Source organism: Salmo trutta, chromosome 35, assembly GCF_901001165.1.
Source record: "Salmo trutta chromosome 35, fSalTru1.1, whole genome shotgun sequence".
Lineage (NCBI taxonomy): Eukaryota > Metazoa > Chordata > Actinopteri > Salmoniformes > Salmonidae > Salmo > Salmo trutta.
The window spans coordinates 35,457,196-35,471,100 of record NC_042991.1 but is presented as its reverse complement, the minus strand read 5'-3'; the positions used below and the strand labels follow the sequence as shown (position 1 = coordinate 35,471,100).

The following is a 13,905-nucleotide window of genomic DNA, read 5'->3' as shown; positions in this document are numbered from 1 at the left end:
CCCAGTGAAAAGAGGAGTATGAGAAAGTGACGTAGAAAATTCTGACGTTTTGATTGCAAATGCGGACGAAGTTGAAAAGAGAACACAGAAGGCTGTTGTATAAAACACGGATTACATCTTCAAACTAATGGCAACCATGAATGTGAAACATTTCAGATTTTATACGTTTCAAATTTTGTCCGAAAGTTGTTTTCATTGCACGTTAAAGCGTACTGTTAGCTAGCTAGCTAACATTGAACCTAGCTGGTTAGCTTGAGCTACCTGTAGATTCATAACACATAATTTCATGCATGGTGGCAAGCTATGACATTCTGTTTGTATTGCTAGTAGTGTGGGTTGGGATCATGGTTCATTGTTTAGCTAGTTAGTCTAAACAAAAAGACTGCCAGATGATTACACGACCCACCAACTTAACCAGGTGTGTCTGGAGGTGATTATGTCCATCTATTGTATTTCATGACATGTGAACAGGTCTAGACAATAGAGACCCCTCCACTTAGCTAGACGTGGCTGGTTGTAGCCTCTCTTTCACATCCATCAATTTAGAAAGGTGTGTCTGGGTAGGCCTCATGTAATAATTACAAAATATTTCTATCTGGGATTTGTTTTTCAGCATCAGCAGAACACGTCTAACTCTCCTCCACCAATCATACAAGGAGAATGATCTAATGCCTCCCATCAAAAAGCGAGCCGGGCCGAGCAAGCACAGGTTACACCTGAAGCATGAGGACTTGCAGCGAGTTGTGAACTTCATCAACATCTATGCAGAGGATAATGCAATTGTGTAACCAGGACTCCACCCAAGACACAAACACTTTGGTGGAAAGCTGCCGCCATCTCATGTGACAAAAGCAGCGGTGTGGAGTCTCTACAAGGAAACGACGACAATACTTGGTATGTAAAGCACGTTTTGGTTATTTAATTGACCTCCAACATGATTAGCACGACTTTTATTGATCTTACGTTCTTTATAAAGTGTATTTTTTACCTGGAGTTGTTCCTTATTGTAGGCTACTACTTTAACCACTTTTAGTTTTGAAATCTTTGGTTGTTTACTAAACTACTCGCTCTGTTTAGCACATGGCCTCACGTGAATCCTTAAAGAGATCGTCGGAGAAAAGGTTTCAGAGCGTGTGAACAATGCTGAATGGTTGTGAAACAAAGAAGTGTAAAAACTCAACCAAAACCTTTCAAGGGGCATTTCTCAAAAGTGGGGTTACAAGTTTATCAAATTTCAAAGCAGCATTACTTTTCCCTTGTTCCTCCAATTGTGGTACATGATATGCCATTTTGACACTCTGGGTCTGTACTTTTATCCAATGTCAATTCTGATGATACCATTTAAGTTAAGACAGGACTGATGTGTTTGACTTGTACCACCATTATATTTGAGTCAAAGAGTCATGCTTTAAAAGTGCCATCAATTTCAGAGGGTCTATCCCTTTAAGAGCAGAAGTCAAAGTGGTAGGAAATGGTAGAATGCAGGGAAGGGCTTAGTGACATCACTTTGCTGAAGTGAAACTCAACTGGAAAACCTGAACAAAAGAATAAGTCAGTTGTAGAATCACTGTCCCTTTTTCTCTGCTTGGAAGACAAAATACTTAGGTAAGTAGGGAGAAGGAGAAGGAGCAAACACTTATGCTAAGCTAATACTTGTTTGTGTGATTTATATATATGTATTAACTTATTTCACACTGAACCTGTGCCTGTTAACCGCCTAATACATTAGTATTCAACTTCAGGAAATATCTTAATGTGCAAGGATTTATATGTGAGAACATCGCCACAAATGCTTACAATATACAGTGCATTCGGAAATTATTCAGACCCCTTCACTTTTTCCACATTTTGTTACGTTACAGCCTTATTCTAAAATGAATTAAATAGTTATTTTTCCTTATCAATCTACACACAATACCCCGTAATGACAAAGCAAAAACAGTTTTTTTAAAATGTTTTGCAAATGTATAAAAAATGTAAAAAAATATCACATTTACATAAGTTTTCAGACCCTTTACTCAGTACTTTGTTGGAGCACCTTTGGCAGTGGTAACAGCATCGAGTCTTCTTGTGTATGACGCTACAAGCTTGGCACACCTGTATTTGGGGAGTTTCTCCCATTCTATGCAGATCCTCTAAAGCTCTGTCAGGTTGGAATGGGAACATCGCTGCACAGCTATTTTCAGGTCTCGCCAGAGATCTTAGATTGCGTTCAAGTCTAGACTTGTTCCGAAGCCACTCCTGTGTTCTCTTGGTTGTGTGCTTAGGGTTGCCCCAGTCTGAGGTCCTGAGCACTCTGGAGAAGGTTTTCATCAAGGATCTCTCTGTACTTTGCGCCGTTCATCTTTCCCTCAATCCTGACTTGTCTCCCAGTCCCTGCTGCTGAAAAACATCCCCACAGCATGATGTTGCCACCACCACCGTAGGGATGGTATTGGCAAGGTTATGAGCGGTGCCTGGTTTCCTCCAGACGCTTGGCATTCAGGCCAAAGAGTTAAATCATAGTTTCATCAGACCAGAGAATCTTGTTTCTTATGGTCTGAGAGTCCTTTAGGTGTCTTTTGGCAAACTCCAAGTGGGCTGTCATGTGCCTTTTACTGAGGAGTGGCTTCCGTCGGGCCACTCTATCATGGAAGGTTCTGCCATCTCCACAGAGGAACTCTGGATCTCTTTCAGAGTGACAATCGGGTTCTTGGTCACCCCTCTGATCAAGGCTCTTCTGCCCCGATTGCTCAGTTTGGCCAGGCAGACAGTTATAGGAAGAGTCTTGGTGGTTCCAAACTTCTTCCATTTAAGAATGGAGGAGGCCACTGTGTTCTTGGGGACCTTCAACGCTGCAGAAAGGTTTTGGTACCCTTCCCCAGATCTGTGGCTCGACACAATCCTGTCTCGGAGCTCTACGGACAATTCCATCCACCTTATGGCTTGGTTTTGTTCTGACATGCACTGTCAACTGTGGGACCTTATATAGACAGGTGTGTAGCTTTCCAAATCAAATCAATCATGTCACATGCGCCGAACAAAACAAGTGTAGACCTTACTGTGAAATCTTTACTTACAAGCCCTTAACCAACAGTGCAGTTCAAGAAGAGTTAAGAAAATATTTACCAAATAAACTAAAGTAAAAAAATAATAAAAAGTAACACCATAACATAACAATAACGAGGCTATATACAGGGGGTACTGAGTCAGTGTGCGGGGGTAGAGGTTAGAGGTCGTTTGTACATGTAGGTAGGGGTAAAGTGACGATGCATAGATAATAAACAGCGAGTAGCAGCAGTGTAAAAACCAAATGGGGGGGCCCATTTGAACGTTAATCAAATGGCCACCGGACTGGTAAACTGTTCAGCAGTCTTATGGCTTGGGGGTAGAAGCTTTTAGTCCTAGACAGTCTCTGACTTGGGTGACTGGTCATAAGAGATGGTAGCAACACCATTATGTACAAAATAAGTTTAAAAAACAAGTTATAAACAACGCAAAACTACTAACAAAATAGCACTGTTGGTTAGGAGCATGTAAAACGTCAGTCATCCTCTCCGGCGCCATTTTTAGCAGTTTCGCTAAGTCATGTCCAATCAATTTAATTTACCACAGGTGGACCAATCAAGTTGTAGAAACATCTCAAGGATGATCAATGGAAACAGGATGCACCTGAGCTCAATTTTGATTCTCATAGCAAAGGGTCTGAATACTTATGTAAATAAGGTATCTGTTTTTTTATTTGTAATAAATTTGCAAACGTTTCTAAAAACATGTTTTTGCTTTGCCATTATGGGGTATTGTGTGTAGATTGATAATAAAAAAATTTAAAAGATTGAATCCATTTTAGAATAAGGCTGTAACGTAACAAAATGTGAAAAAAAAGTCAAGGGGTCTGAATACTTTCCCGAATGCACTGTAATATGATCAACTGTGTATTACAATAGTTTGACATCACTTTTTTGGTTTGTTCCTAATAACGGCATCCTCCAGCGTTATCCTGTCTTAAGAGAAGCTCCAGTTCCATCCGTCTGGATGAGTTCACTGACCCAGTCACCTTCTCATGTGGACACGACTTCTGCAAGGCCTGTATCAGTGGATACTGGGATACCGCTGACCTCTGTGAGTGTCCACTGTGTAAAAATACCTTTGACAGGAGACCTGATCTCAGCGTAAATCACTTCCAAAATGGCTGCTCAGCTCAAGAAGTTGTCTCCAGTTAAAGTCACAACCATCACCCCAGAAGTTGAACTACACCTCACTAAACCAGGAGAAGTGTCCTGTGATGTCTGCACTGAGGGTGAGCGCAAGGCCCTGAAGTCTTGCCTGGTGTGTCTGGTCTCTTACTGCGAGACTCACCTGGAGCCTCATCAGAGAGTGGCAGCCTTGACGAGACACAAGCTGATCGACCCCGCGGACAACCTGGAAGACAAGGTGTGTCAGAGACACAGCAGACCCCTGGAGATGTTCTGCAGGAGAGACCTGATGTGTGTGTGTCAGATCTGCACTGAGACAGACCACAAGACTCACAAGACTGTCCCTATAGAGGAAGAGTGTGGTGAGAGGAAGGCTCAGCTGGAGAAGACTAAGGGTAAAGTGCAGCAGATGATCCAGGAACGAAAGCAGAAGATTCGGGAGATCAAACACTCAGGGGACCTCAGCAAGAGAGATACAGAGAAAGACATAGCACATAGTGTGGAGGTCTTCACTGCTCTGGTGCGGTGCATTGAGAAAAGCCAGGCTGAGCTCATCGAGGTGATTGAGAAGAAGCAGAAATCGGTAGAGAGGCAGGGTGAAGAGTTTATCAAAGAGTTGGAGCAGGAAATCACTGAGCTACAGAGAAAAAGCACTGAACTAGATCAGCTGTCACACACTGAGGACCACCTCCACCTCCTCCAGAGTTCTCCATCCCTCTGCAGCCTTCCGCCTACCAAGAACTGGTCTGAGATCAGTGTAAACAAGAATCTGAGTGTGAGTACTGTGATGAGAGCTGTGTCTGAGCTAGGGAAGACACTCAATAAAGAGATGGAGAAGTTGCCTGAAATCAAGCTGAAGAGAATCAGGCAGTGTGCAGTAGATGTGACTTTTGATCCTGATACAGCACATCTCTGGCTTATTGTGTCTGGTGATGGGAAACAAGTGAGGTATGGAGACAGAGCACAGAAACTCCCTGACAACCCAGAGAGGTTTAATGCTGGCATCTGTGTCCTGGGAAAGGAGGGTTTCTCCTTAGGGAGATTCTACTATGAAGTGCAGGTAAAGGAAAAGACTGAATGGACTTTAGGAGTGGCAAAAGAATCCATCAACAGGAAGGGGTCTTTTACATTCTCCCCGGGGAATGGATTGTGGACTGTGGGGTTTTGGGATGGGGAGACGTACGAGGCCCACAATAAGAAAGTTGTCGTTCTATCCCTGAGAGAGAAGCCCCAGAAGGTAGGGGTGTTTGTGGATTATGAGAAGGGAGAGGTCTCCTTTTATGATGTGGAAGCCTTGTCACATATCTACTCTTTTACTGGTTGCACCTTCACTGAGAAAATCTATCCCTTTTATTATACACATGGTAAAAACGAAGCCCCATTGATCATCTGCCCTGTAAGTCACTCTGAGTTTTCCCCTTAGGGATGAAGCATCACTAAACATAACCAACAATCACAAAAAAGAATAACCAAAACGTATTTTAGAGGATTTTGAACTTTGAGACCTGAAAGCTTTAACTGTAATACTATCTGTGATTTAAAAAAAACCTTTCTAATTAGTATTTGGCATCTTAATTAAAATCAGGACTGTACTCTGGACACTTTCCCGTTGTGATGCCACAGTTCCTTCATCTAACCCGCTGAGATGACCTGCTATTATTAGATGTGCTTTAGTCGCTCAGTGTGAGAGTGAGAAACGGACGGACGGACTGACTGAACACACACAAACACTTCATCATGACCACACAGTCTGTCGATGTTATGATGGGGGGGTGAGGAGTGAGAAAGTTTGAAGAGGACTTTGCCAAACTAAACTCAGGAAAAAAAAGAGACGTCCTCTCACTGTCAACTGCGTTTATTTTCAGCAAACTTAACACGTGTAAATATTTGTATGAACATAAGATTCAACAACTGTGACTGAGAAACTGAACAAGTTCCACAGACATGTGACTAACAGAAATGGAATAATGTGTCCCTGAACAAAGGGGGGGTCAAAATCAAAAGTAACAGTCAGTATCTGGTGTGGCCACCAGCTGCATTAAGTACTGCAGTGCATCTCCTCCTCATGGACTGTACCAGATTTGCCAGTTCTTGCTGTGAGATGTTACCCCACTCTTCCACCCAGGCACCTGCAAGTTCCCGGACATTTCTGGGGGGGAATGGCACCCTATTGCATATACTACACTAGGACTCTAGTCAAAAATAGTTCACTATATAGGGAACAGGGTACCATTTGGAACATAACCATTATATAGTGAATATGTCACACTGTTAAAATTAAGCCGGGACTGTAAATGCAGTCTCCCACCCCTACGGAATATTTATTGAAGGCTATACAACCTCTGTCTGTTGTTAAGGATATTGCGGTGGCACAAGCAGGACACAATCAGTGTTTTGTGTGATGATGTAGGCTAATTTTTATAGTTGTTGACATATCATAGCCACTAGCCTGACTTCCTGAAAAAAAAATGATGTAACTTCCCACTTGAGTTTTTGCGTTGAGGCCCAAAAAAAAAACGATCTGCGTTTTAACCACACACAGGCACTAGCGGTTCTGGGGGGGGGGGGCAATGCCCCTGTGACAACTATTTTGGGCCCCCTTGTAGCCACCCTAAATATGGAGTATAAAATAATTTTTACATAACTAATTTTTGCTATCGTTCTTTTTTTACATCCGTTATTAGACAGTGGCAACGATGATGATTATGAACATGGTCTTTTGCCTGCTAATGCCTGCTAATGCAGTGAAGAAAAACGATATGACAACAATAACGTCTAATATAACTGGCCCCTCTAACAGTACAACTGGCCCCAGCTTGGCCCCCCAGTTGAAATGGTCTAGAACCGCCACTGCACACAGGCCATACTAACTGCTATTTCGCTTCTCAATGACGTAAATGTAAATGTAAATCATGCAACTACCACCCGTAGTAGGCTACCTAGCTGTTCCACCTCGGGGCAGCTGTGTTTCAGCATGCACTCTGCGCTTCACTCTGCTGTCAGTTTAGCCTACATTTCAGTGATCTTATATTTGTGTCCTTCAAGGCAGCTGTCAATGATCAAGTTAGGCTGCATTTCATTTTATTTGTTATGGCGGTTGGTCGTGAGACACTAGTAATGTCTGCATTTTTCGGTTTGTTTATTTGGTTCATGTGGTATTAGTCTATAAATAAATCTCTTTGCCAAAATTCGTCATCTCTCTCTCATGTCTTATTTGACTAGTAGTTGTTCTGAAATGTTTATTTCTTGCCTACATTGTACTCCCTCCTCTATGTTTAATAACACACACATACGTTAATTATTCATTTTGGTTGCTTATCCCTCCCTGACGAAGTTTGTTCTATAGAAAACATTTGACTCTGATGTGTGCCACAGAAAGTATTTGACTCTAGCCACAAAATTAAGAAAATTAGAAGGGGGGAGGCTTCCGGCAAGGCCATTTTCTTGCCTGTCAAACCCCCCCCCCTTCTAATTTCCTTCATTTCCTTCCTTACTTGTGCCTCCCCCGCGATCAAACCCCCATAAAAAAAAAAAATTAAACCAGCCCCCAACCTGATCATTGACACAAATTAAAAATCATTTCTGCTACTAGCAGTAATGAAGAATCGAGTGCGTACGCGTTCACGCGAAGGGGGGATTTCTGGCACAACAGCTGATAATGATCGAGTTCGTTTTGCATCGCCCGGCGCGCTATTTTTTCTCACGTTGTTTGTCAACTTTTTCCTTTAGACTGCATACTATGTGATGATAATCTTAATAGTTATGCTGACATATCGTAGCCAGAGTGACTGAAAAACGAACTAGCCAATGTTTGCGATGATAATGAGAAAATAATCGCTTGTATGTGACTGCCTGCATGTGTCTTGCTTGTATTTTATATGCTTGCCCAAATATACTGTTTGTCACGGACAAAAAAAAATAAGTTTATGATCATGTCTGTTGTGTACAACATGATAGCTGCGTGTAGCCCAACACCCATCCTGAACAAAATAACATGAAATCACGCTTGAGACATATCTTTAGAGTACAACATAAAGTTTCCCCATACATGTCACTGGGAGCACTGAGCAGAAGCCACTGTACTTAACGCACATGCGTAGATATCACCGAATCAATATCAACGACAAGTCGGGTTCCAGAAGATCCGGAACCGCAGTCACTCCAGTTGAAATGAAGTGCTTTAACACCAAAATGAAATGAACACCAAAACTAGTGGCAACTGAGCTGCCACCAACTTGAGGGAGAAGAAACCCTTTCTGGAGTATTGAAACACCTCATCCTGAGATGTTTTGAAACATTACATGGTATGTTGTAACACAACTTAATCAAGTGTTGAGCAACACCTTGCCAGGGACTGGGAGCACTACCGTAAATGGTTGAAAACACTATTTTAGTGTTTCGAGTTCTGTTCAGTGCAGAATTAGATCCCTTCACATTTTGTGTCGTTTTCTTCACTCTAAAGCTTCTAAACACTAGTGATTAGAGCGTCGGGCCAGTAACCGAAAGGTTGCAGGATCGAATCCCCAAGCTGACAAAGTAAAAATCAGTCATTCTGCCCCAGAGCAAAGCAGTTAACCCACTGTTCCCCGGGCACCGAAGACTTGGATGTTGACTATGGCAGCCCCCACGCACCTCTCTGATTCAGAGGGGTTGGGTTAAATGCGGAAGACACATTTCAGTTGAATGCTTTCAGTTGTACAACTGACTAGATATCCCCCTTTCCCTTTTACCATTATGATGTTTTGAATCCTGTCTAGTGCAGAATTAGATCACATCTTGTAGGGTATTTTAATATTTAACATTGACTTATGTATCTGCCACAGGAGGTTGGTGGTGCCTTAATTAAGGAGGAAAGGCTCATGGCAATGACTGGAGCGGAATTAGTGGTATGGTATCAAATACATTTATTAATTTTAATTTAATCTTTATTTAACTAGGCAAGTCAGTTAAGAACAAATTCTTGTTTACAATGACGGCCTACCCCGACAAAATCCGGACGACGGTGGGCCAATTCCGAGCTGGTCACGGGTGCACCTGAGCCACACTCAAGGTACTAAATGATATCATAACCGCCATCGATAAAAGACAGTACTGTGCAGCCATCTTCATCGACCTGGCCAAGGCTTTTGACTCTGTCAATCACCGTATTCTTATCGGGCAGACTCAACAGCCTTGGTTTCTCAAATGACTGCCTCGCCTGGTTCACCAACTACTTCTCAGATATAGTTCAGTATGTCAAATCGGAGGGCCTGTTGTCCGGACCTCTGGCAGTCTCTATGGGGGTGCCACAGGGTTCAATTCTCGGGTCGACTCTTTTTTCTGTATATATCAACGATGTCGCTCTTGCTGCGGGTAATTCCTTGATCCACCTCTACGCAGACGACACCATTCTGTATACATCTGGCCCTTCTTTGGACACTGTGTTAACAAACCTCCAAACAAGCTTCAATGCCATACAACTCTCCTTCCGTGGTGTCCAACTGCTCTTAAACTCTTTTAACCGACCGACTTTTTTAACCGACCGCACCTACCCGCCTGTCCAGCATCACTTCTCTGGACGGTTCTGACTTAGAATATGTGGACAACTACAAATACCTAGGTGTCTGGTTAGACTGCAAACTCTCCTTCCAGACTCACATTAAGCATCTCCAATCCAAAATTAAATCTAGAATCGGCTTCCTATTTCTCAACAATGCATCCTTCACTCACGCTGCCAAACATACCCTCGTAAAACTGACTATCCTACCGATCCTCGATTTCGGCGATGTCATTTACAAAATAGCCTCCAACACTCTACTCAGCAAACTGGATGCAGTCTATCACAGTGCCATCTGTTTTATCACCAAAGCCCCATATACCACCTACCACTGTGACCTGTATGCTCTCGTTGGCTGGTCCTCACTGCATATTCGTCGCCAAACCCACTGGCTCCAGGTCATCTATAAATAAGTCTTTGCTAGATAAAGACCCGCCTTATCTCAGCTCACTGGTCACCATAGCAGCACCCGCCCGTAGCACGCGCTCCAGCAGGTATATCTCACTGGTCACCCCCAAAGCCAATTCCTCCTTTGGCCGTCTTTCCTTCCAGTTCTCTGCTGCCAATGACTGGAACGAACTACAAAACTCTCTGAAACTGGAAACACTTATCTCCCTCACTAACTTTAAGCACCAGCTGTGAGCAGCTAACCGATCGCTGCAGCTGTAAATAGCCCACCATCCAGCTACCCACCTCATCCCCATATTATTTTTATTTCCTTTTTTTTTTGCTTTTGCACATCAGTATCTGCACATCTATCACTCCAGTGTTAATTTGCTAAATTGTAATTACTTCGCTACTATGGCCTATTTATTGCCTTACCTCCTTACTCCATTTGCACACACTGTATATAGATTTTTCTATTGTGTTATTGACTACATTTCTTTATTCCATGTATAACTCTGTGTTGTTGTTTTTTGTCGCACTGCTTTGCTTTATCTTGGCCAGGTCGCAGTTGTAAATGAGAAGTTGTTCAACTGGCCTACCTGGTTAAATAAAGGTGAAATAAAAAAATAAAAAAATTGTGTACCACACTATGGGACTCCCAATCACGGCCGGTTGTGATACAGCCTGGAATCAAACCAGGGTCTGTAGTGACGCCTCTAGCACTGAGATACAGTGCCTTAGACCGCTGTGACACTTGGGAGTCCATAGTTTCCATGTTTTCTAATGCCATTCCATTTCATCTGTTCCAGCCATTATTGTGAGCCGTCCTCCTCTCAGCAGCCCCCTGTGGTATCCGATCATTTGCCACTTTAACCCATTTTGAAAGCATTGTCCACCAGCAGTAACTAGAGGTTTATCAGCAAGCACTGCAGGATACTGTGTTAGTTTCTACCATGTTTGAAATGTGGGAATGGGTTGCCTCATCATCAGTAGCGGTGTGTGGGTAAAATCACCAGGGAAGTCAAGCCAGGGGGGAAAAAAGCCATATTACAACCTATATGTTGTGAAAATTGCATTTGCTCTTATAACCTGTTCATATACCTTGACACCATGATATATAGGCCTAAAGGCCGAGACAATAAGAAGACACAGTGGCAGAATGAACTCAACCACACCTGTGTTTCATCACAAAACCGGAGAGCAACATGCCAACATCTGTCTGATGAAGTCCACAAAGCATATTGAATGTAACAAACAAATACATGACCTACAACACACTCAAGCAAGTTAATGTTTCTGATATTTTCGGACCACTAAACAACTATTGATTTAGAACACCGGAGAGTTTACTGCAAGTCACAAAGACAACAGGAGCTGCCTCCACTATTCCAGCACCATTTCAACATCATCTAAATCACCTCTGCTTAGTCTAATACAGTGACAACTAAAAGATACCAAAAAAACGACTTAGTCCAATCAACGTAAGCTAAACATGATGTGGCAGCCCATGGTACAGATTTCTGCGTACGTGCTCGTGTGTAACAAAAACATGTTAACTCGCCCTACTTGTGGAGAAATGCCAGCAATGCCATCAATCTCTCTTTCATGTTCCTTAAATGGTCCATGAGTCTGTCAAACAGTACACGCTTTGAGTTTTTGTTATCCTAGGCTACCTGGCTAAGACGCTTGCTCGCTAGCCTAACTTCCTTTCATGGGCAACGATGCGCCAGGCCACCTAAGTTAACATTAGGCTAACGTTACTACATCTAGCTACATATTGAACTTCCATCCTCTCAGGCCAGGGGACAATGTACACATTTACAGTTGGATTAGAATCACTGTTATAGTCATTGGCCAGTACGGATGTGATTGGTGTGAAGCTAAACCCAAAATGGCTTCCCTTGACACTTTTTGTTGTTGTTGGTGCACCAGGAACATTCACAGCTGAGCTCACTCAGTTTAACTCAACACTGATTATCTATTATTTTTATTTTTTTTATCACGGGAGGCCAAACGCTCACTGGCTTCCCTTGTATTCAATGCTAACGGGGGCCAACAATGTCAGAATCTTTTTGACCAGACACAACCAGATAGTTGCGCTACACATACTAAAACAGAGGAGCGCTGTTTCGTACACTCAGATGCTTTCTCCAGTGAGATACATTCAGCCTCTTGCGAATTGAAGGACATTTATGAAACACAGAGAGACAAAATGGCATCCATGAATACACGTCACTGAACATAATTTTTGCCTGACAGGTTTGGATATTCGTTCATCGTGGTCCATTACAACTTAACAAGCTGGTTAATATAGAATATAGAAGTATACTTTTCTTTCTTCAAACATACATACAACATTGTGTATAAAAATCATAATATTAAAATTACCGACAGTCTGCTAAAAACAGAGCCATGTGGCAAGCCCGGAACCAGACTTCCAATGAGTTCAATCACTCCATTTTCAGAATAGATACTTGCATTTTCAGGAATATTTTAAGTTGGGTTCATTCTTAAATTTGTTAGTGAAACGGAATGAACAAATCATTGAAATTACTTGCATATGTTGGCAATTTCAATTCACCCCAGAATCATTTCTGTTGAGTGTGTAAAATTCCAATAAAATTCCAATGAAATGTTCCATCTTACTGCCCCAGAAGTCAGAGGTTCAATTCCCGCTTTCGCCTGTCCCACTTTCACTCCTTGTCTATCTCCTGTTTCTAATCTGTCTAAATAAAGCATTGAAAAAGGTGGAAATCCAGAAAGAAAATATTCTCCATAGGCTCTTTTAATCAATCAATATTTAGGCTATAAACGATTTGCATTTCTTAACCATTTGATTGTATGAGACAGTCTGCAAAAAAAACAAGTTAGAATTGTGTTTTGATGCTGCCTTTCACATGCCCTGAAACCCCCCCAAAAAGTGTTTTCACAACACTCACTTAGAAACACCAATATTCAGGTTGAAGAACCATTTGGCTGTTTCAGAGTACTTCTACTCTGTTTTAAAGCATTTTCTGTTTACCTGAACACTTTCATTGGGGTTTAAAATCAAACACCTTCCAAACACCAGATCTCAGGCTAGATGCATTAGATTTCATGGTTTCATTAACACAATCCTGGTGTTAAGATCATTTCTGTTTTTACATAGTGTAGACAGAGACTGAAGCTCTGAGAGAAACTGCTGGGAGACATAGTGGTTGTTTCTTCTATGAAATTCTGGTGGGCAGAATCCTTCTCTTTCCAAATGGCCCCCCGTTTCCCCTATGTACAGTGGCAAGAAAAAGTATGTATATGGATTTCTGCATAAATTGGTCATAAAATTTGATCTGATCTTCATCTAGAAAAAGTATGTGAACCCTTGGATTTAATAACTGGTTGACCCTCCTTTGGCAGCAACAACCTCAACCAAACGTTTTCTGTAGATGCGGATCAGACCTGCACAACGGTCAGGAGGAATTTTGGACTATTCCTCTTTACAAAACTGTTTCAGTTAAATCAATATTGTTGGGATGTCTGGTGTGAACATGCCACAGCATCTCAATCGGGTTGAGGTCAGGACTCTGACTGGGCCACTCCAGAAGGCGTATTTTCTTCTGTTCAAGCCATTGTGTTGTTGATTTACTTCTGTGTTTTGGGTCGTTGCCCTACTGCATCACCCAACTTCTGTTGAGCTTCAATTGGCGGACAAATAGCCTAACATTCTCCTGCAAAATGTATTGATAAACTTGGGAATTCATTTTTCCGTTGATGATAGCAAGCTGTCCAGGCCCTGAGGCATCAAAGCAGCCCCAAACCATGATGCTCCCT

At 42.3% G+C, this 13,905-nt stretch overlaps 1 protein-coding gene across 1 annotated transcript; it reads left to right on the top strand.

Annotated features, from left to right (window-relative positions):
- The first annotated feature begins 1,516 nt into the window (after positions 1-1,516).
- On the top strand, positions 1,517-6,003 carry LOC115175141 (zinc finger protein RFP). The gene is made up of 2 exons (XM_029734356.1): positions 1,517-1,605; positions 3,973-6,003. The coding sequence occupies exon 2, from the start codon at positions 4,168-4,170 to the stop codon at positions 5,596-5,598; it is 1,431 nt and encodes a 476-aa protein (XP_029590216.1). The 5' UTR covers positions 1,517-1,605; positions 3,973-4,167; the 3' UTR covers positions 5,599-6,003.
- The last annotated feature ends 7,902 nt before the right edge of the window (positions 6,004-13,905 follow it).

Excerpts from the sequence above, each read along its gene's own strand:
- LOC115175141 (XM_029734356.1), top strand. The coding sequence starts at position 4,168 with ATGGCTGCTCAGCTCAAGAAGTTGTCTCCAGTTAAAGTCACAACCATC.